This window comes from Diadema setosum, chromosome 13 (genome assembly GCF_964275005.1).
Source record: "Diadema setosum chromosome 13, eeDiaSeto1, whole genome shotgun sequence".
In the NCBI taxonomy this organism is placed as follows: domain Eukaryota; kingdom Metazoa; phylum Echinodermata; class Echinoidea; order Diadematoida; family Diadematidae; genus Diadema; species Diadema setosum.
In genome coordinates, this window is record NC_092697.1 from 3607255 (window position 1) to 3632618 (window position 25364).

The 25364-nt window shown below is 39.6% G+C and overlaps 1 protein-coding gene across 1 annotated transcript in view; it reads left to right on the top strand.

Annotated features, from left to right (window-relative positions):
* LOC140236992 (CMP-N-acetylneuraminate-poly-alpha-2,8-sialyltransferase-like) overlaps positions 1–25364 on the top strand; it is a 55444-nt gene that overhangs the window by 13554 nt on the left and 16526 nt on the right. Inside the window, exon 2 of the mRNA XM_072316939.1 lies at positions 15984–16185. Within this exon, the coding sequence (XP_072173040.1) occupies positions 15984–16185 (202 nt within the window). The remainder of the gene's footprint in view (positions 1–15983; positions 16186–25364) is intronic.

Sequence of the window (25364 nt, forward strand, 5' to 3'; positions counted from 1 at the left end):
TTATTAAACCAGGCACATGGGTAGAGCCACTTGACACCATTCATAATACTCACAGGCTATTGTCTAGCAATTTGTTTGTTTGAAAGCTTTCATTTTAACAACTAATGTTGTATTTAGTCTCTAAATCTTCGTAAATACCAGAACGTGCCACAAAACAACGTTAAAAAAAAGTATAAATCAGCAGGTGATAAAAATTCATAGAAGTGTGCTATGAATCATAATGTGATCATATGATGTTTTACTCATGACATCGGTTTTATGCATGTACTTTCGTTTTGTTTCTGCTAATTTATTCATTTTCAAATTGTCCTAACAAGTTTTTTTTTTTCACACTTAATACTAGATAGTTACTACAGTGCATTATTGTACTAGCAAGTAATTTTGACCTTTGATGACCTTTGCCCTTCCTGACATTAAAACAGTATACATCGTCTTCAGGGAACCGTTTCATAAAACTTAAAAATCAGTGACAACTGCCACTTTTCTATGACAAATTTGCTCTCATCCAATCAGGTGCAAGGATTTCAGTAGCTTGTAACAACTATCACAACTTGTCACTGATAACAAGCTTTATGAAACGGATCTTCATGGCATACAATGTATAGTGACATAGTGTATAAATCTCTGCTTGGAAGCCGTGTCAAATTACCAAAATACAAATTGTGATTATGCAGGCGAGACATCACTTTGCGTATGTCTTCTTTAGTTGTTGTTTTTTTTTTTTGTGTATATACTACGTACTTCAGTGACCTATGAGAAAAGTTGTCTACACTGAATACAGACAGCATTGGACAGTGTCTTGTTCGTAAAGTCTGCTTTTAATCAGCCAAAGAACAATAATTGTTAGAATAATATTACACCCCCCCCCCCCCGTGTGCTCAAACAACCAAATTCAATCAAAAAGAAAGATATCCAGTTATAGACCGAAGTTTCCAAGTTTTCGTTTTACCCAAGTTTCGCGTGTTTTTCTCGCACTGGTACACGGATATCGGTTTCATTCACATCCATTCACACATTGTCATGAATGAATTGCAGACCTCAAACAATGTGAAAATGTGAAATATATCAAATGTAAGCGTAGAAATACCAGCACTTGCTGCTTTAAATAATCGTATATCAAAGGTTACTAATAGTCTTCTGCATGGTTAGTATTTTCATCACGTGAATACACTTTATACCATCCATTGAAATGGTGCTGAAACTTCCGTATGAAGATCGTTTTCTCCGGTATAAAAATAAGTGAATTACAAAGAGGTGACCTCTTTGATGAATTAATTACTAGTCCTGTATAACATATATGCCCTATTCCCAATGTATGTATAGACTTCGTGAGTGTCTGATGGTTGTGTTGCACTAGTGGATGCACGATGCCTTTCGTGATAATGTGACGACTAACAATCCCAGCCATGACCTAGTTTGCAGGCACAAACCCTTGTTGGTCGTATAGGAGTCTGCATGCGCCAAGACTAATACACGCACCACTACACTGCATCCTTTACGACCAACAAGGGTTTGTGCCTGCAAACTAGCCATGACCTGGCAAATATTACACATATCCATGCAGTCATGCAACCGGATTATCTTATTTGCTCATCCTTGAATCGTTTCGTGAATCCACATGTATCCTGATTTTGTTTTGCTTTGTTTTGTTTTGCTTCTTTCTTTCTTTCTTTTTTTATGATGGTGGTCTTGAAGTAGCCCGTGCTGCACGTCATCTCACAGTGACGTCAGCCAACCACGATGTAGTAGATATACTGTGCAACATCCTTGATGTCTGTAAAGCTAGAATTTGCTGACATTATTTCGTCAGGTCTTGATCATTGAGGGAAAAAAAGGAAGGAAAAAAACAAACAAACAAACAAACAAAGACACAAAAAAGGACCCCCAAAAGTTTTCTTCTCCCTTTTTGATCAAAACGTATTTACTCGGTCTGCCACATTATGGCGCCGTAGTTCCACCAGTAAAGTACACGTATAGTTACATAATCTGTTGACATTGGTTTAGTGCAGTTTGCCATGGAAGAGGTCAGTTGTGACGTTTATCATTGCTCTCTCTCTCTCTCTCTTTCTCTCTCTGTGTGTGTGTGTGTGTGTTATTTTATCGTATATGTTCAATACTTATTATTTTTTTTTTTTGGGGGGGGGGTAAGTACACTAAATCTTCATAGTAAAAGTAATTTTAACTGGAGTCGTGGAACATAAACGTTCGCACTGTTTTTAATGGTTATATCTGAATTCATCCTTTTCTGAAAATTAATTTATAATGTCTATATGTTCTTTTCCAAAATTGTGACATCATGCGGACTGTTTTAGTAGTCTTCTTATCCAGCGATGGCGGCACCAAAACTGTAAGGCCCGAATTCACGAAGGTGGTACAATCTTGTCCATGGTTTAAACCATGGACAAAGACAGTAGTTTTATATAGTGCGCCAATTGTCGCATGGAATATTTCGTTACGAAATCAGTCATTTCGGTAACGAAATATTCCACGCGACACTTGGCGCCCATACAAAACTACGGTCTTTGTCCATGGTTTAAACCATGGACAAGATTATACAACGTTCGTGCATTCGGGCCTTTGAGATCATAACTTTTTACACGAATTGTCCGATTTCCCCCAAACTTCACTGTGATGGATGCACGACGTATGCTTTTAAGAAACAGACGCACACACGCCACTGTGTTTGTACACATGTCATGTTTGCTATACCTACATGATTTTATACCATACCGATTATTCTGTATAATCATGGAGCTATACGCTCCATGCTCTAATGTTGAATTCATGGCATCAAAACGGTTGATTATGGGACATATAGGCATACATGACGGAAGTAGTACATTGTAAATTATTGTTTTAGATCTAATAAAGATAATACTATCGTCACTTCTTCTTTTTTTCCCCCTTTTTTTGTGCATAATTATACCAAGGGAAACAGCTTTACTCAATTCACCAGTTTACTATATATTACATCCCTTTCAATCAAAAGTTGCTTCCGGAAACCAAAAAGTGTGCCCGAGGCTTGCCTGACATAATCAGAGCATCAAGTACTGAGTATTGCGCTCGCTGAAAACCGAATTCCAAGTATTGAAATGGACGTATGCTACAGTGTATTATAGTGTACGTACAGGTGGATTACATTTTTTTTTTTTTTTTTTTTTTTGGGGGGGGGGGTTTCCACGTGTGTGTGTGTGTGTGTGTGTGTGTGTGTGTGTGTGTGGTGATCATCGCGGCTGTGATGACACTAAAGATGACTGTATGTGACGTCAAGCTTCCTGGGAAAGATTTTGTCATGTGACGATTGTTTCCGATTCCGATAATGTTACTTGGTATAAGTAACGCGGATAAATCCTGAAGGATTTCCCCCATCACTCCCTCAAATCAAAAGAGGGGTTCCGTGTTCTTCTCTGTCGCTTGTACTCGTATACTGTATACGCACTTCCGCGTACTGAAGTAATGTGTGCAAGCTGACCGTGATGAATAAAACAATTGAACAGAGCATGGACTTAGGTCCACGAACAGAGCAACGAACTGCTAAGATCTCACACCTACCCCGTTTGTGCGCGCGCACACACACACACTCACACACACACACACACACAAATAAATAAAAAATCATGGAAATCACTTTATGATAATGACTTTATAATTTAAAACAGTAAACCTTTATATACCCCTAAGTCACCAATGATAGGTTAAAGTATGGACATAACAAACATATAGGCCTAGTTAGTAGTGTAGTGCGAATGAAATACGTAGGCCTATATAGGGATTTTTCCATTAATTTCATGCCCCCCCCCCCCAAAAAAAAAAAAAAAAAAAAAGTAGATGAAAGTTAGTGCAGCTTTATGTCAGGTTATAGGGAGATTATTGTGAAACGATGAAATTGTCACGTCAGTTGCATTGGACGAATATCAGCACTGTTTCGTGAAAGCGTACAATGCACCTTGTAAATATGCCAGGGAGGTGAATTGGCTCTCGGAGCACATATATAAAACTTCGTGTATTACATCTTTTCCGTGATATATACACTGTATGTCATGGAGAGGAAGAGAGTGTTGATATATGGGTTTCATTCCCCTGAGCGAAGTGCGTTACCATATAGGCCTGGTGACAGTAAATTATGGCCCCAAACTTAGGGGAAAGTCTTGTAGATTGTTTTATCAAGTTTTAAGCGATTCGAATGTCATGTGATGTCACTGTTGGCCATTATTTACAGTTTCCATTCAAAATCTCTTTTTATCATTCTCGGCAGTGTACCGGTACAGAAGTGTTACTCAGGTGCATTAAAGTTCTATATATGACATTAATGCTCCTGCGACAATAAGCATTGCTCCCATGAGGTATCTGCACGCTACGCCAAACATTCTACCCACGAACATAACCTTAACCCTTATCCTAATCCTCGCATCAAACCAATCCTAAAACCCTACAACCCTATAACCCGTACAAGTCCTTGGGGAAAATAAGACCGGAGCAATTGTTGCAGTGAGCAAATGTCGTGTCACCTTATTGTATTATAATTGGGTTTGGCGACAGTGGCTTGCAGACTTCAAAACAACAACAACAAACGAAAACAACCTCCACAGGATCTACTGTTTCCAGAGGGATGCTACTTATGCTCTGAACATTATTTTTCATCCCATCCCACGCAGATTCCTAACCTCTCGCACCTCGCTCTAGTTTCATCTCAATTCTCCTTTCTCCCTCCATTAATCCACTACATGCCACAACCCTTACCTGTCCATATAGGCTTGCATGTGTAATTCTGTACACACTTGACTCATTGGCACCGGAAGTGTTATCTCAGGCGTGGTTTCCATGGTGAGAGCAATGAGAGCTTACATATCTCCTATCACATGGTCTTTCTTTGATCCACTCGCCACAGCCGCCACCTGATTTATGTCCATCTTAAAGGGATACTACATTAAATTGGTTGAGGTAAGAATTCAGCGTTTAACCTTTTGTGAGATAGTAACCACGTTATGGAATGTAAAAAAAAAACCCTCCAATTCTTAGAGGAATTCAAAGTTTATTTGATGAAAATCGGTTTTAAAGGTAGGGGATACCTTTTACAGACGTCCCAAAATGCAGCAAAACATTAAATATGAACCTCAGGGGACTTGTTTAGGCCACTGCTGAGAAATTTGGAAGTCAACAGTTATCTACAATTTGAATAATGCACAAAACTCAACTACTCAGTAGTTCTGTGTGTCAGCCACACTTAAGCATTTTTGTTGCAGTCTTCTGTATTTTTTTATCTATAAACACAAATCTAAAAGTATAAGAGCTGATGTAATAACATAGAGAGTGTGTGGCAAGAAGGTATATAGAAATGTTTGTAAGTTTTGATGAACTTTCTTCACAAAATATACATGATGGACACACATGCAGTGCATGGGTCTGCAAAGGTAGCCTAGTAATGTACTGGAATTTACGGTGAGCCCCGAAAAAAATTCAATTCAAAATCTAACGGTCAATAAAAGTGTACTAAATGTTACCTTCCACTTTCAATACTTTATGGGAGTTTCTAAAATGATACTCTCTTCAACATACCACTGTATTTATACAATTCTTCATTTAAGGCACGCAAATGGGACTCCCTACCTTTAAAATGGCTGAGATATCCTAAAACAAAGTAAAACAAAGCGATCCTAATAAAAGCTGATGGGTTCTCCCTTTTATTATGATTGCTTTGTTTTGAATATCTCAGCCATTTCAAAACCAATTTTCTTCAAATAAACTTTGAATTCCTTTTTCTTTTCTTTTTTAATTCTCTGTATATTTTCCTCATATCGTTCTGCGCGTGTGACATTTATAGTAATCTTGTCATCCAGTCAGTGACAGAAACTTTTTAAATTCCCAACTTTTGAACGGATTAATTGTCCGATTGTCATTCAACTTTCACTGATGTGTTTTACCGACATAGCTGCATTCAATCAATCTACAGTATGTACAAGTTTATGCATAATTATGAAGGTGAACTTGTCCTGTGTATAGTGTACAGTGTAGTCGCTCCTCCGCTCAGAAGTCGTGTATACCACCACTGTGCTCCTGTTATGCGTTTCATCAACTCACCAGTAATTTCCACACGCCATCAACCAGCCACTATTGCATACCATGGTCATTTAACGGTCTGTAATGGATGCTGGGTGAAGTTAACAACATGCAGTACCTCCATAATTACAACAGTGGACGTGTACGAATATAATATAATGTATCACTTTGTATCATAAGTAAAGCTCGTTGATATAGGATTAACGCATTCGATCAATCAACCAATTAACAGCGCGTTCGATCGCGTTGCTGCGTTATAGAATACAGAAAAGGGTTATTTTCGTAGGGAGCGGATTTACAGTTTCTTATCTCTTTTCTAAACAATGATAATCGAAAATGACATGTCATTCCACTCTCCAAATTTGCTTTTCATAAATAAGTAAAATCAATCAACTGAACGTTAACGAATTAGTGGCTACAAGACATGATTGTAAGGAAGTTATCTGATCTGAAAGTGATATTGGACACATCTGCACATTATACACACATACACACACACGCAAACACAACAAAAAACCCTCCCGGATAGTTCTGTACTAAAAAAAATCGGCAAATTTGTTCCACCATTGCTGTGAAGGATACACTTCAGTATACATGGACGTCTATTTGGAAAAAAAAAATGACAAAGCTCGCAAACGTTTCTTTTCATTTGAATGCCTCGGCACTAAAAATTCCATCTTTTCAAAATGTGTATGATATACAAGTGTATTATTGACGAAACGATTCTGCTAGTGGCTTTTTCATTGTCGCCACTGTAGTGTGCAGTGTCTTCGCCCGCTTTCGCCAAGCTCTGGCGATCACGCTGCTGAATAGGACACAAGATAACAAGTACAGTACTGAGTATACTATACTAGTATTTGACCTTGTACTGTTGCTGTCCGTGGTCCTCCTAACACATGGACAGCACACGTGCAATGATTGGCACGCATAATCATGACTCTGTGTGCAGTAGTTTATGTATGAAGTGGAAAGGAGTCAGCCTTCCTAGATTATGTAGGCGCATGTGGTAGCAATGTGTGTGTGTGTGTTTGTGCGCGCGCGTTTTCACAGTATTGATAAGGTTTCTTCTTTTTATCTCATAACCAGACAGCTGTTCTGAAACAATAGCTGAGAAAAAAATGAAACCTTTGCAGGCCTTACATAGAAAATTGATATCAGTTACCTTATCAGTATACGCATCTGTGTCAATGATAATCCACCGGGCACAAAGCCATAACTGCCTACATGAAGTGATAATACACTACTAAAGATCAACGCACAAAAGTGTTGCCAATCTGCTAACACCACTTTGCTCATTGTAATGTCACATAATGTTGACGTTAACTTTGTTAAGTATAGGGAAAGTGGTACGAAGTGTATAATTCATGATTTTTGTTGAAAAAGGTATTTGCATTAAAGGAATGGTGGAAGTAGTGTAATGTCATGACATCAATTTTAACACACTTTTAACTTGCATTGAATTTATTCGTTTGGAACCAATATCTCTGTTCCCTAAACATGAGATTTCTATACCAATACTAATATTACATGGTTTTCGTACAGTTATATACAGTTATTACGCTTAACGTTTAAATGAAACTGTCTGACGTTTTAATGAAACATGAAATACCGTTCTAATTTCATCTGTCTTCACACTAAAAAGAATTTGAACGTGTCGTGCCATCGCTCTTTCGAAAACGTGAACTGACAGATGTATATCACTGTGATCCCGTTGCTTTCGCTTTGACCGATTATTGATAATGAATCGTAGCCATTAAACAGAGAGCTCGCTCACCTACCTACAATGTAGGCCTATATGCCTGTCCCAGCTTCTATTAATGTTTCCAACTTTCGATTATCTTGTGTTCATTGGCTTTCTGTCGCTATGATTATGTATCCCTATGGCTGATGTACGCTCATCAGCTGTTTGTTTCGAAAAGCCGTCACCCAACATACACTGTACACACCTTTGTACCATCTGAAAGAATTGACGCCATGCAAGCGTCATGCAATAGTCTGCACCAGTGGCGGATCCAGGGGGGCGCACCGGCCGCACCCCCCCCCCTTTTTTTTTTGGGGGGGGGGAAGAAATAGAAGGAAAAAAAATGGGTGTGCGTGCGCCCCCCTTTGATAATTTTGCAAAGGCGCCACCCCTTTACGAAATTCCTGGATCCGCCCCTGTGCACTGTCAGATATCTCGTTCTATGTGCACTAAGATGGATGTGTGAGTGAGTGTGTGTGCCCTCAAAATAAATGTAGGTACATGTTTGTTTATTTGTTTGTTCGTTTTTTGCCAACTGATGTATGTACAGTCCTGTATGTCTTATTTTAATTGATTTGTTTTTGCGCATATTTTGGTCAATGTCACAACGAGTAATGGTTAAAATGTATCTTTTTTTTTTTTCTTTCCTCCAGCTATACAAGCACATGTTGCTTCTTAGGAGTCCTGGCCTTTATTGTTATATTTGCTTCACTGATTTGACTTGTATATTGTTTTATATTTTGCCAAATAAATGAATGAGTGAATGAATGTTTGTATGTGTATGTGTATGTGTATATATATATATATGTGTGTGTGTGTGTGTGTGTGTGTGTGTGTGTGTGTGTGTGTGTTATGTGTGTTTGGTAGCGCGTCCCCCCCCCCCATAGGACAATAAAAGATAATAATAATACACTTTGTCTATGCCGAATTCAGAATACATTTTATGTCAGTCTCCATGGTCTATAGTATCTTTTTTAAGCGTGTATTGTTTTGTGTATGTAAGGTTTTTTTATGAAGTCTATTGTAATCCAATGTTTTATCATGTATAATTATGTACACAGGGCTCCCCTGGAAAGCAGTTGAGAAACTGAGGGGACTACCCTGTTTAAATATGACGGAATGAATAATAATAAATAGGGTCTATATAAGAAAGTTATGATTTGTTTTTGAGTCTTGAGCAATCACACACAAATTGGCAACTCTGCGATGTAGCATGACATGTGAGCCCACTTTTCATCGTTGTCCTATAATATGCATAAAATTCCATGAAACCTGTCCTTTCTCTCTAGGCGTTTTTACATCAGCCCGATGTTTCGAAATAGCGCGCTATTTTCTGACTTGGGAAATTAACCCGATCACGAAATAGCGCGCTATTTGATAATGTGAATACAAATTAGCGCGCTAATTGATCGAGAACATTTCTCGAGTCCAACTCGGGAAATTTCCGAAATAGCAGGATGATTAATGCGAACTAGCGCGCTATTTGATAATGTTCGGGCTGGTGTGAATAGGAAATGAAATAGCGCGCTAATTTGCGATCGCGAAAAATATTTCGAGCTTGGATTTTTATCGGTCTGATGTGAAAACGCCTTCCCTCTCTCTTTCTCGTTATTTTGCATACGTGTAGGGTTTGGATAGGGACATTTAAATCGGACAATCGATGCAAAAGTTTTGGTGTTGGGACCGCTGGATGAGGTGACTGCTGGAGGTTATGACGTATGTGTGGACAACAATTTAAAGAAAATATAAAGGGAATTCGACAAAAAAAAAATCACTTTTCTAACATAATGAAAGAGCACTTGACTAACCGCTTTCAGAAAGCAGGGGGAATAATATTGCAACCCTTAACCGTCAGTGTCAAGTCGATGGAATGTGTAATTTTCATGAAAAATGATTTTTTTTTTTGTGGCAGTCCCTTTATATTTTCTTTACATTGTTTTCCACACGTGACGTCATGAACTCTAGAAGTCTCCTTATCCAGTCATATACAACACCAAAACTTTAAAAAGATGATTACTTTTGCATCGATTGTCGACTTTCCTCAAACTTTCACTGATGTGTTCTACTAATGTTCGAGTGCTGCTTTCACTCAATCCACATTTCCTCTTTGGGTTTGGGTTTCCTTAAGGGTGATCTCAAATGTCTGTTCGAGTTTTGGTTATGTCAAATGTCTGTTCGGTGATCTCAAATGTTTGTTTTTGGTGATCTCAAATGTTTGGTGATCTCAAATGTCTGTTCGAGTTTTAGTTATGTCAAATGTATGTTTGGTGACTTCAAATGTCTGTTCGAGTTTTGGTTAAATGTGCAATATTTAGTTGGAATAGCTTTTGTTCTTCAGGTGGTGTATAATTCTATGATGTATTTATATAGTGAAAGCAGAAACTATAACCTGCTGTCAGTACTTCCCGTTATCTCATCCAACATCACATGATCACCAGACATGCCAAGTGCAGTGTACTATTATACAACTAAAGTGCACAATCACCGCGCTCACTAAGAATACACTTATTGTAGTGCGCGGTGGGTACTGGGATTAGAGATGTATTAAAGTTGTAAAAAAAAATTATACTTCCGACTGTTTATTATACGGCATTGAACAGAGAAGAGAATTCTATCCTTTGATGTCAAAATTAATGTATGCAGGATGCAGTTCAGATAGGGTGGAAAAACTCAAAACTCCGAACTAGCGGCCCCTTGCATATCATGCCAGTTCCATTGTCTATTGTCCAATGCTACTCGGGCCTCCCTCCTCCTCCCCTCCCTTCCTCCCTCCCCCTCCCCCCCCCCCCCCCCCGGACGAAGCTACAGTAGGCATGCAGTCTCCTTGCACATCCTTTGTCCATCACGCGGAATTGATGGACAATACACGCATTACATTGTAGTATCGAACATACATTAGTCATTTAGGATCAGCCACAAAGCTGCCACCCCCCCCCCCCCCAAGTCTGTATGGAGTCGCCTTGGAATCTTTCGATTAAAGTGCTCATGCCCTGACAAAATTAAACCCTTAGCCCCTTCCATTCACATTATTGCCATTTGGAGTACTTTCATGATTACCCAGGGGAACCCCGTGGATTTCATGTGTGTTTTGGCAGTCTTGCTGCCAAATTTGTGCTGCATAATAGTGCATTGTCCAACGACTGACAATGGACATTTGAATAGCTTACACTCAAAACAATGTCTGTGCTTGGCAGGAAAATTTCCCAATTTCCTTCACGACAGAAACTGTAAAAACGTGTCAAAAGAAGAAGAAAAAGGAAAAGAAAATCAAAAAATCACGTGTTGGTAGTGGAACTTGGCTTGAGTACCATTTTTCAAGGGGAGATAAAAGTTAAAATGCTGATTACAGCCATCGCGCCCTGTAATGAGCCAGCGTCTGCATGGATTACCTTCTTCTTGTTTATACAAAGGGTAGCTAAAATAAGCTTCCTTGTATTTTCAAAATTGCTCTTAAATTCCCTGTTATTGTGGGAGAGTTGTTGCGTGTGTGCATGATGAAAACACCATCATTGCATCTACTCGACATGTGGTTACCACCGTTAACATGATTAAAGGGAAGGTAAACCCAAAGAGCAATGTGGATTGAGTGAAAGCAGCAACATTAGTAGAACACACCAGTGAAAGTTTGAGGAAAATCGGACAATCGATGCAAAAGTTATGAATTTTTAAAGTTTTGGTGTTGGAACCGCTGGATGAGGAGACTACTAGAGGATATGACGTATGAGGGGACAACAATACAAAGAAAATATAAAGGAAATTCAACAAAAATTCAATTTTCTAGAATTATGAAAGAGCAGTGGATCAACCGCTTTCAGAAAGTAGGGGGAATAATTGCTACCCTTAGCATATGTCAATATCAAGTTGATGGAATTTGTAATTTTCATGAAAAATGGATTTTTGTAGTATTTTCTTTATATTTTCTTGGTATTGTTGTCCACTCATACGTCATAACCTCTAGTAGTCTCCTCATCCAGCGGTTCCAACACCAAAACTTTAAAAATTCATAACTTTTGCATCGATTGTCCGATTTTCTTTAAACTTTCACTGATGTGTTCTACTAATGTTGCTGCTTTCACTCAATCCATATTGTTCTTGGGGTTTATCTTCCCTTTAATATCACTGATTCGCAACCATGACATGAAATCCCAAATCTTTTGTCTTCTGTTCGATTTTAAAGGCATTATTTACCATTTGCAGATGAAACAAAAACCTCAGCTTTAGTGCTTCCAAATAGTCTTAAAATTTGAGTGCATGGGCACCAGGGATAGAAACAACCAATGTAAATATGCTAATCACTGTAATTGGTGTTAAGTAGGCCCTACTGTTAAAATGAACAGTATACAAAATGTGGACAACAGTTAAAATAAGATTGTTTCTAGAATAAACTGACTACAGTTGTGGTTTATTGAGAAAAATAGTGATATCTTCTTATATTATAAGCTTTATTGCAACATCTTTATATGGCAGGATGTTTCATGATACAACTGCATGACCTACACATATCCATCAACTCAAATGTGATAACCCGAATTTTTTTTTTCAAATCACTGCTCCCAATGATAAAACAATACGCGTGTAATATGATGATCCGAAACATTTTTCAAATCACAGCTCCCAACCACGTGTACCATTCTATTTTGTTTAAAGGTACTACTTTGTTTATGGCAGTCAACCTTGAAGATGCATGTGTAACCGTATACTATAGTACATGTACTTGACACTGTCCCGAGCGTGGACGCGTTGGAATGACAAAAATGTCGTGGTCATGTCCCTAGGTGCCCTGTCGGCACAAGCGACCGTCAAATACTTCGTGAGTGCTCATTCTGTGCCTAGCCGCACTCACACACCCCCGAAATTAGCGGTGTTTGAAAATCGAATTATGCAATGCTATGCGAAAACTGTGTGTGTGCGTGTGGGGACACAAGATTGAGATACGAAAATCAGTCCCGCTTGTTTGTTGTTTCTTGGTTGTTTTTGAAATAAATATGGTGATAATTTGGCCTGCGCGGTGTGTCTAAACGGCACGCGAACAATTTTTTTAATCCCCCAAATGCCACTCGCCTCAGTAGGTCCACACTCTCGGTTATAGTTACCTGGGGTCACGTTCCGGTCACTACTTCGCGCTGGTACAGCTATTTTGTCTTGCAGCGTGTGTGAACGGTGGCAAATATTAAAATCGGCTGCTTTCATTGTGATGCAAAAACCGATACGGCCGATATGACAATGAGGGTCTACTACCAATAACTTACAAAGGTACAGTGTCCTTTGACCTTGACCTCTCATTTTTCGTCATTAATTCGTAGTTTTAATATACCCTTCATATAAAGCCATATCAACAGTGAATATTTCTAGGAGAACTTGACGCTATTATTACGGGTCAATTTTTAGCCGGAGTTCAGTAGCCTTTTATCGCTGACCTTGATGGGGTATTTTCCCCCAAATCTACTCAAAGTATCTACCATCATGTTGCATGCCCGGGCCAGGTATCTATTAGTGGAACTATATTGTTCTTTAATCGGGCAGGCGAAATCTATAAGCGAAGATTGACTTCTGAATCTATCAGATTCAGATTTTCAATCTCATTTCAGATTGGTCCCTCGTTTTAAAGGAGACCTCCGGATGATTTTCAAATTTTTACATTTGAACATATATAAATTAGTTATACATGTACAGGGTACAGAGTTTCAGGATTTATAATGATTGGGATGAAAAATAAGAATGTTTTCGAAGTTTATAACAAATTGCAATAAACAAGGATGATGACATGGCAGCCTCACCATAAGAATGCATGAGATGTGGCTCAAGGAAGCAGCACAAAAGAAGAAGGCATGCATAGATTACACACAGGTGAGCTTGCAAGCATGCGGTATTGTAATGGAATGACACTGCTACATTTCTGAGATATGTGAGGCTCCTATGTCATCGTCTTTGTTCAGTGTAATTTGTTTAAGGTTTTTGAAAGTATTGTTTCTCTGCTCAAGAACCACAATAAATTCTACAAATCTATACATGAAGCTGTTGATTTATGTACTACATGATGTGAAATTATGAAAATCGTCCGGAATGCCCCTTTAATTTAAAGAATTTAGAGAGTAGCCGAGCGCCTTTTTTTTTTTTTTTTTTCATGGAACTCGCCGTTTTGGCACACTGAATTGTCCTCTGCTTGCATTTTATACTCGTTATCTTTCATTATGATTATCATGATACATAGGAGGTCACTGTCCTGTTCCAATGCAGGCACAAAAGTAATCATATTCTGTATGCCCTGAATAATAATCCATCCACTAAATATTAATGGCAAGGGAACAAGACAGAGAGTTAAAGGACAAGTTCACCTTCATAAACATAAGGATTGAGAGAATGTAGCTGTATTAGTAGAACACATCATTGAAAGTTTGAGGAAAATCGGACAATCTGTTCAAAAGTTATGAATTTTTGAAGTTTTTGTGCAGTCACCGCTGGATGAAAAGACTACTGCAGTGTGATGATGTCACATGCGTACAACAATATAAGGAAAATATAAAGAGAATTTCACAAAATTTCATCTTTTGAAAAAAGTACACATTCCCTTGACTTGTTACTGACAAAATTGTTATGGGTAATATTATTCCCATTGCCTTTAGAAAGAGGCAAGTCAAGTGCTCTTTATTTATGCGAAAAAAGTGAAAATATGTTGAATTTTCTTTACATTTTCTTTATACTGTTGTACTCATATGACATCACGAGCCTTAGTAGTCTCCTCATCCAGCAGTTCCAACACAAAAATTTTAAAAATTCATAACTTTTGAACGGATTGTCCGATTTTCCTCAAACTTTCAATCATGTGTTCTACTAATATTGCTGCATTCTCTCAATCCTTATGTTTATGAAGGTGAACTTGTCCTTTAAGAAGAAGAAGAAGAAAAGGTGATTATCACATGAAGGAACGACTCTTTACCCCGGCCGGGTCGCGGGTCCCTCCTCGGCCATCCATTCTTATTTCATGGAGCGTTTTCATTCCATGGCATCAGTGTCATCTAAAATTCAACGCATTGCAGTCTGCATGCGTGTCCCTTTCTCAGCCAATCTCGCGTGGTGTCGAGTCATCCAAGATTTAACATTCTCTGGCTCCTTGATCGAATATGCCTCTAGGTGATTTTGTTTTCTCTTAGTTTTATCTTTCATCATTATCATCAGGTCATTATTGTGTTTGTGTGTTTGTGTGTGTGTGTGTGTGTGTGTGTGTGTGTGTGCGTGTGTATGTATGGGTGATATATCAATTACATCAATTTTTTTTTTTCAAAGAAGGGTTACACCTTTTACCCTTCGACAGAATTTACATTGCTCCACTTTGCACTGGGCGAAAAGGACATTGGGAGCACGTGAAAAAATGGCTATCCAGCAGTAGTATTTTGTCTGTTTTAAAGCGTAACCTCGTCTCCATATTCAAGAAGTTGGCTTCACGAATAAAGTGATCATAACAGATATGCACTTGAATCGGAACAAAAACTTCTAAATGGTTTATGATAAGGGCCGTGTCTGCATATAACATTGGCTCCGATTGTACTAAAAACAACAACAAATATGTTATGTTACATAATGTGATGTAGCTCCGATTACAAAGACGTGATGTTACGGACTTTTCATGAAGTGATGATGTTATCGCCTAAAAAAATCATCTCCGGGTATAGGCCTATGCGAACGAAATTTCAGCTACATTTAATATCATCGTTCGAAGCGATAAAAAGTAATGGCTGTTTCAATCACATTATACATTAATAAGTGTTGTATAACATTCAGCGAGTGTAACATCCTGAGGACTCAAGAGAGTTTATTGTTGGGAAATTATCGCCATCCTATCCTTGAGTTATTCGACGGTGACGTCATTACTTCATTTAAGAAGAACTATTTGCCGTGACTTTATCAAATATAGGCAATATACCCTTGTTGCAGACGTCATTGGTTTACTAGTATAAGGTACATGTATAACGTTAAGTGAAACTCGTAATCCTTAAAGCGTCGTTCATTCTTGGTTTTTGTTTTGTTTTGTTTTGTTTTGTTTTGTTTTGTTTTTATTTGTTTGTTTATTTGTTTTTGCTTGACGAATGTTAAGTGAGATGTATACCCTTGCACCATCTCTGCTTAAAGTGGATCTACTAGAATATGAATATACTGTAACTGTTCTGCATGTTTCGTTTTCTTTCAGTGTGCTCGTCGTCCACTAAGATGCGACGTCGGCTTCATTCACGCCGCACCGTCGTGATGCTGGCCGGCACGTGTATACTGACGATCTTCTGCTACCACTTCGTCCTCTCAGCGCTGGGCAACATCCGGCGCTCCTCTCGAAGCGTCAAACTCTCGCCCAGCGCGCGGTACCTCACGGAGGCGATGCACGGCGGCGTCAACGAGTAGGTAGTCGACCTCAAAGGTCTTTCTCTCTCCATGAGGATCTCGCCCCTCGCCCCATCTACTCTCGATCTCCCCTCTCTCCATCTTTCTCCTCCCCCATCTCTCTCTCCTTCCTTGTCGATCCCATTTCTGCTTGTTCTGTCGACCCCCAACTTTCTCGCATGAAAGAGGGGTAGAGGTAAAAGACAAGATGGTGTGTGTGTGTGTGTGTGTGGATGTGTGTGTGGGTGTTTGTTTGTTTGTTTGTTTGTGTGTGTGTGTGTGTTTGCACTTACCCATGGTGTAAAACGAGAACACACATACGAACTTCACATTTAAACAGAGGAAACACAGAGAACCGAGGACGTCCTCTGTCCGCAGACCATTCCAAACGGTCTGCATTTGCATGCTTTTGCATAATTATGTAGGGGTACATGTTTGTATTAAGTCCTCGATTAGCATTATTGTAATAAGTCCTCGGTTGGATGGTGATTATTATACGAATGAGTCCTCGGTTGACAAGAGTCCTACTGACACACAGGTCCTCGCGTATGTATGTGTGTGTGTGTGTGTGTGTATGAGGAGGATAGTCAGCTCAGTCCATTTACAAACCTTTTTCGTAGAGATTTTTTATTATAGAACTGTTAAATACTTAATATACATTATAAGAAATAATAGATGATAATAAAAATAATGATAAGAATGAGATGATTATAATCTCACAGCTTCCTTTTGGGATGTTCAGAATGCGAGCAGTGTAACGGATAATATTACTAGATCATTGTCGAGCACACCGGAGGTGAGGGGAGACTAAGGGATCGCCTGCGGCGTCTGTCCGTCCGTCGTCCGTCCGTCGTCCGTCCGTCCGTCCGTCGTCTGTCCGTAACGCTACAAAAACTTCAATAACTCTTTACTCTGGGCTTCAATTGCAATCAAACTTTGAGGGAAGAGGGGTCATACAAAGTTTCACATTTTACCATATATGAAGGTCACCTCAAGGTCAAAGCTCACAGGCAGGGGTCAATGAACTTTAGGGCCCTGGCGCGTTTCTATTATGGGTCATAACTTTTGATCCATAACTCCATTTGTGACCAAACTTGGATGGTAGATGTCCCTTGGGGAGTGGATGGTCATTACAAGGTCAATGGTCACAAGCATGGGTCAACAAACTTTTAGAGCCCAATGTTAAGTTTGTATGGTGCGTTTCTATTATGGGTCATAACTTTTGATCCATAACTCCATTTGTGACTAAACTTGGATGGAGTGATGTCCCTTGGGGAGTGGATGGTCACCACAAGGTCAATGGTCACAAGCATGGGTCATCAAACTTTTAAAGCCCAATGTTAAGTTTTTATGGCGAGTTTCTATTATGGGTCATAACTTTTGATCCATATGTCCGTTTGTGACCAAACTTGAATGGTAGATGTCCCTTGGGGAGTGGATGATCACCACAAGGTCAAAGGTCACAAGCATGGGTCAACGAACTTTTAGAGCCCAATGTTGAGTTTTTATGGTGCGTTTCTATTATGGGTCATAACTTTTGATCCATAACTCCATTTGTGACTAAACTTGGATGGTAGATGTCCCTTGGGGAGTGGATGGTCACCACAAGGTCAGTGGTCACAAGCATGGGTCATCAAACTTTTAGAGCCCAATGTTAAGTTTTTATGGCGCGTTTCTATTATGGGTCATAACTTTTGATCCATATGTCCGTTTGTGACCAAACTTGGATGGTAGATGTCCCTTTGGGAGTGGATGGTCACCACAAGGGCGAGACACGTTTTGGCACTTGCCTTGTTTTTGTAACAAATATCTTTTCCTCTCTATGGTATACCACAGCGTATTTGCTGAGTTTCAACCCTCATATCAGACAACTGAAAGGCATAGTAGTAGCCGGAGGCTTCGTATATAGGCCTATATAGGGAACTTTATTGTCACTTGGCCTAATATCAGCTGCTTTACTTCCAGTAACGCAAGGACAATGTATACGGCTAAACTCATTAGCCCGAATTCACGAAGGTGGTACTAATGAAACCATGGTTTAAACCATGGACAAAAACCATGGAGCGCCAAGAGTCGCATGGAATATTTCGTTACGAAGTCAGTCATTTCGTCGATGAAATGATTATTTTGTAACGAAATGACAACATTTTGTAAGTAAATGAACATTTCGTCCACGAAATGATAATTTCGTTAACGAAACGGTCATTTTGTCGACGAAATGTCCAATTTCGTAATGAAAATCTATATTCCGTGCGACACTTGCCGCTCCATGGTTTTTGTCCATGGTTTAAACCATGGTTTCATTAAAGTACCACCTTCTTGAATTCGGGCCATTTGGTCTACTATCGTTTTTGTCTAATGCCCGTTTTGCCCAATCCTCACTTGGATCTAATGCACAGTTCGGCTACTAGTAATTATCCTTTCATCTAATAACCAGATGGTCTCATTGCAATTTTGTCTTCTTGGATTTTCTCCCATTTCTTCTGACATACCGTGGGTATTAGACGAAATTGGCATAGCCCATGTGGAAGTACCAGGTAGACCTAGTGAGGCTGTGACAGTTGCACTAATGGTCATCAGACGAACTGGTTGTAGACGAAACAGGATTAGACCATGTTTGTTGAGACTAAAACAGCTATTATACTTGAATAGTATTACAGACGAAGTGGAAGAAGACCAAGTATTGATGATAGATCGCCCATAGGGACAGCGTGTGGGATATTTTACGACAAAATTAATGTGTATGAAGTAGAGAGCTTCAGGTTTGTAGAGGTGAAAGCGAGGTACCAGTCGTTTTCACGTCGGGCATAATGCCAGGCACATACTGGTGGTTTATGTCTCTCCATAACTCTCCATACGTTGCTCTCGAGTAGAACAAGTTTTGTTTTGCTTCTTTTTTCTCCTCCTTTGGGGGGGGGGGGGGGACCTTTCTAACCCCCCAGAAACACATACGCAGGGATATAATATACATTGTAGCAACTTTAGCAAGTGAGACTTGTCATGATTATATACAAGACACAGTCATGTTCAAAGGTCAACCGTAACGCTCGATGTATTTCTGTTTCGTGTATTGAGAGTCACAGGACCGTGTCAAGTCAACAGCAGTGATCTTTGTGCTTCTCTGCCTCGTCTGTGATATATTCCAGATAAAACCAGAATCATAGCACCGTGTCGAGTGAACGGCCGTGACTTTTGTGCCTCTGTAGATACACTATGTGTCTCGTATACTTGCACCATCAAGCCGGAGAATACAGTGCCGCAAGCATTCCCAAATTCCAGAGAATTTTAAGTCGTCATTAGATTCACCGTATATTGACATGATGAAATCTTTAGAGAGAAACTCGTACCCTGCAAACAAAATTGTTGGTGTGTATAACAGTGATGGCCCATACACAAATTATCACAGAAATAAAATTTCTGTGATAATTTTGAATTCAACCTATATATTCGGAGTTTGTGAGATGATGATATCAGTACCAGATTTCTTAATCATTAGCGTTATTAAAACGTCTATCATGTGAACTGTTGACATTGTAATAACATTAGTTATACGTTCAAACGGTGATCCGTAACCTTGAGAAGAACTTTCGAGGATAAGCTGTATGGGGCGCCAAGTGTCGCACGGTCGATTTCGTTACGAAATCAGTCATTTCGTCACAAAATGACTGATTTCGTGAGGAAATGACTGATTTTTATGAATTTTTTACCGCTCAATGACATGTGTTTGACTGGACTCTGTCCACAAAAACCTTCTGAACATGGAGTCCTATAATATAATATATGCACTGTAAATGTTTGCGAGTTTTCGTTTTCATCTTGTTTGGAAACTGGGAAACGACGGAAATCTCCAAGTTCAAAACTCATCAGTATAGCTGACTGTGTTCCCAATGTGTTCACATTGTGTTTTATAGTGTGCTTCACACTGTGGGATACTGAACATTATTCCCAGCAGGATATACCGTGTTGTGGTTAGTAAAAGGATGTAGGGGCCTACATATATACAGTATACAGTAGTTCATAGTCGCATAGTGCCAATTTACGGAGGAACACGATTATCATCATCAGTAAATAAGCGGAGGACTGAGTGGAATGATAAGAATCAAACAACAAACCGCAAATTCAAATTGAATTTCATTATCGACATTATTTATTATAGATTTTTCATGATCATATATCGATGATGTTTGAACATAATATTCTTTCCAGTACTTCTCAAGAGATAAATACCACCCTCGAAATATTCAAACAAATTTTACATTCACTCATTCAAAATGTGATGTCATAATATCTATTATGCTTAGATGGAGACAAGCAACTGATTTTTCTAGTTAGCTCACCTGAGCCGAAGGCTCAAGTGAGCTATTGCAATCGCCCTTCGTTCGGCGTCCGTCGTCCGTCCTCCGTCGTGCGTCGTGCGTCGTGCGTCGTCCGTCGTGCATAAACTTTTTACATTTTCATCTTCTTCTTGAGAACCCCATGACCGATTTTCACCAAACTTGGCAGGTAGCATCCCTAGGGGGATAGGATCTCAATTTGTTCAAATGGGCACCATGGCCCACCTGGGGGCCCCAGGGGGCCCAAACCCCCTAAAATTAAGGAATCTTTGAAAATCTTCTCTAGAACCAGAAGTGATAGAGCTTAGTTAATACTATGAGTTAGTACATTGATGACTGTAGTTTCAAGTTTGTTCATGGGGGAATCAGGGGTGCCCCCCTTGGGACCCATGGGAGGGGGCTTGGGAGGGGTCCTAATGGGGCCTAAATTGTACATTTTCATCTTCACTTTGAGAGCCCCATGTCTGATTTTCACCAAACTTGGCAGGTAGCATCCCTAGGGGGATAGGATCTCAATTTGTTCAAATGGGCACCATGGCCCACCTGGGGGCCCCCAGGGGCCCAAACCCCCTAAAATTAAGGAATCTTTAAAAATCTTCTCTAGAACCAGAAGTGATAGAGCTTAGTTAATACTATGAGTTAGCACATTGATGACTGTAGTTTCAAGTTTGTTCATGGGGGAATCAGGGGTGCCCCCCTTGGGACCCATGGGAGGGGGCTTTGGAGGGGTCCTAATGGGGCCTATATTGTACATTTTCATCTTCACTTTGAGATCCCCACGTCTGATTTTCACCAAACTTGGTAGGTAGCATCCCTAGGGGGATAGGATCGCAATTTGTTCAAATGGGCACCATGGCCCACCTGGGGGCCCCCAGGGGGCCCAAACCCCCTAAAATTAAGGAATTTTTAAAAATCGTCTCTAGAACCAGAAGTGACAGGGCTTAGATAATACTATGAGTTAGTACATTGATGACTGTCGTTTCAAGTTTTTTCTGACATGGGATTGGCGGAATCAGGGGTGCCCCCCCCCCCCTTTTGGGACCCAGGAGAGGGGATGGGGATGGGTCCTAATGGGACCTGAATTGTATGTTCATCTTCTTTTTGAAAACCTCATGATGAATTTTGACCAGACTTAGCAGGTAGCATCCCTAGGGGGATAGAATCTCAATTCCTTCAAATGGGCACCATGTCCCTCTTGGGGGCCCCTAGCCCCCCCCCCCCCCACATTAAGGAATATTTAAAATCTTCTACTCTAGAACCAGAAGTGGTAAAGCAAAGCTAATACCATGAGTTTGTACATTGATGACTTTAGTTCCAAGTTTGTTCATTGCAGATCCAGGGCTGCCTGCCCCCCCCCCCCCCACCCTGGAGTTGAGGAGGGGGGATCCATTATGCAGACCTAAGTTTCCAATGTTCTCAGGTATGAGTGTGCAAGAATGCATGGAAGGTGAAATTGCAATACTCAGGTGAGCGCGTGACCCCCGGGTCTCTTGTTTTGTTTAACGTATTAGGAACGACTGAACCTTGCCGCAAGATATTCCGCAGATAAGGTTATTCACCAAATTTACGCGGGAACATAGTTGTAGAGGGAATGTGAAACTTATGGATATTCACTTGTATCTTGTATCAGAATGTTCTCAATTGCTTTTTTCCCCTTTTATTCTGGTGATTCAAGGCCAATATGACGAGTGAGTTTTTATTGCCCATATAAATAAAACAATGCCCCTCCCCAATGTCGCGAGTCACAAACTATATCTGCTGCTTACAAAGCCTAGCTCTTTTTGCGGATTCAATTTATTTATACAGCCCATTCGAGCACTTTACATAATTATAACCGCTGTCCATTTATCTCGTGTTCCTACTTATAGTTTCTACACGATTACCAGGGGCCCATCACACCCAATTCCGTGTTTTTTGTTTTTTGTTTTTGACTGTTTTGTATTGTTTTGTTTTTTTTTTTGTTTTGTTTTTTTTTTTTTTTGTTCTGCTTGCAATTATCCAAGTTACAACGAGCGCAGTTAGTACCAGCTAACTGAAATTCTCACATCTTTAGCTGCTGTACGGGTTGTTTTCGTTTCTGTTGCCATGGCAAATGCAATTACGGCGAGCTGCAATTGCCCTGTGATAAACGGCTGCTCTTTTACGAGTTCTAGAAAAAGTATTCGCTAGAGTACGCCACATAGATATGATATCTGTGAAGTGCATGCAACCTTAAAATTAGATTGGATATCAGTCTGTTCGTTATGTTGGGAATAAAAACCCTGGTCTGTTTGTTTTCTTCGATTTCTTGAAGGTGATAGCTACGCGATATGCACTTTTGCTCTGTTTATGATAAAAGTCAAGAAAAATAATATACGAGGCAAATGAAGTGTAAATTTTCATGTATGTATATTATGCTATTTTAGTACATTCATGACGTATGCTCCGGAGCTGGTATATCAAACTGCACACGCGCCCACAAGTGTAGAATTTTCAAAGTGCATTCGTGTTGTTGTTGTTGTTGTTGTTGTTTTTTTTCTTTTCGTGTTCCTGCTTCTTACTCAATGGCAGTTTATGGAAATACACTATTATATACGAGGGTATCACATTTCACCGTATGGATATGTGTATTTCCTGGTATACTGCTTGGCCATAAACATGTATGGTATTATGTACGAAGAATTTTGATGGAGCTGCGGACCTTACACATGAAAGGGATCGTAATAGTTTTGGTTGAGACCTAACTTCAGGTTTCTAACATTTTTGGGCGAGATAATGTGAAACCTCTTATGAAATATGAAAGAGCATGTAATTCCAAGAGGAACTCAACGTTTATTTAGATTGAAATTGATTTTGAAATGGCCGAGATACGCAAAATAGAGCAATCCTAATAAAAAGTGGGACCTATCTTTTGTTATGATCGCTTTAGTTTACTTTGCTTTTGGATATCTCAGCCATTCCAAAATCGAATTTCATCAAATAAACTTTGGATTCGTCTTAGAATGATAGGCTCTGTACTATTTCATAAGTGGTTAATTGGTATCTCACAAAAAGTTAAAAAGCCTAATCCTCGCCTCCACCAACACCTTTAAATGTTCTGTAAGAAGAACATTACGTCATTATCTCTGTGGAGAACGTATCTTTCAGTTTTGATATCAGTGGTTTTCCAAGTGCATTCGTGTGTTCCTCAAGGTCTTGTAACATGCAGAAGTGCAACAGAAGTTCATGAGAGAATTTGAAACTCCTACTGTATTGTATAAAGTCATGGTATAACGACGATAACTGATGGTTGAAAGTTCATTTTGTCACAATCAAGTTGCAAGTTACCTGTACAGTACAACCAAGGAGGTACGTGTACTAGCCACTACCTCCTTGGTACAACCATGGAGCTACCTGGTAGCTCCATGGTACAACATCATGCATGCATGCATGTATACTGTATATTTCCTGTGGGATTGGGGCATTTTGGCTTGTACGTAATTCTGGATAGAAATAGATTGGGAAAATGAATTGATTTTCAGAATATGGTATAGGTCAAGGCTTTTGATGACTATTTTCCCCACCAGTTGTATCGCTTATCTTTCAGTGTTGGGAATGCCCGCAGTTCGCACGCAGTTAACCCCCTGATCCCGTATGTAACGATACTGTGCGATTGGGGGGGGGGGGGGTGTCTCTCGAGTATAGGCCTACAGTGTGCACATTGATTTTCATGAATGAATCACGGATCATACAAAACACAAAGTCGGAAGTGACATGAAAGAAATCTGGAGCAAAATAAAGAGATTATAATGGTACATTTTGTATTGTATTGTCTTCGGGAAATGGTATTGGTCTCAACCGCATAATGCCTGTACTTGCGGATTATAGATTATAGAGTTCGATACGTCGTATAGTCTCACAAAGTCTCCTCGCCCATTCGTCTGCACACAAAAGTCAACGTCTTCACGAAATGTCCTTCGTTGCCAGTAGATTTTTTTTTTTTTTAGATTTTTTAGATTTTTTTTATTTTTTTTTTGTGCTTTTCAGCTTTCTTTCAGCAGTATAGCCCTTCAGTTGGTTAACTCTCTACCAAGGGTCCCCGTTCACGTCCATGGAATAAGATACAGAAATACAATGAAATAGCATATAGAACAAGTCAACTTCAAATACTCAATGATACGAATGATTGATACGAATACCATGTATTATTTCGCTTATTGAAAGTCTTAACTGTGCACCCAATATTCGGATTTAAAAATAAACATGTTTTTACTTGTTTTTTTTTGTGTGTTTTTTTTTTTCAAACACACAAGCCGATGAGAAAGTTCAAAGGTGAAAGGATCACCACGTCAGTATCCAATCATCTGGGGGCATTTCATGAAGGAACTTGTCGGATAAAATGTCCGACAAGTCAATTATATCCGACAAGTTCAGAGGAATCGGCCAATCAGACTAAAGAATTTCTCAAACTTGTCGGATAAAAGAGACTTGTCAGATATTTTATCCGACAAGTTCCTTCATGAAATGCCCCCCTGATGTCCAGTCTTAGTCAATATCATACCTTTTCGTTTAATCAATATTACTCTGATTTGTCCGTTGAAGTCTACAGTATCAAACGAGGGGTGTCTTTTTAATGACCTACTTCTTGCCGCAGACAGGGGCCAGGAGACACTGTTGGTGATGCTAGACTACTCGTCTGCATTTGACACTATTGACCATAACATCATGCTCCGCCGTCTGTCATCGACTTATGGAATTGTTGGTACTGCATTTGATTGGTTTCAGTCTTATTTTAGCAACCGAACACAGAGTGTCTCAATCAATGGTATTGCATCTGCCCCTTATGTTCTCAAACAAGGGGTTCCTCAGAGTTCTGTCTTAGGACCACTGTGTTTCATAATGTA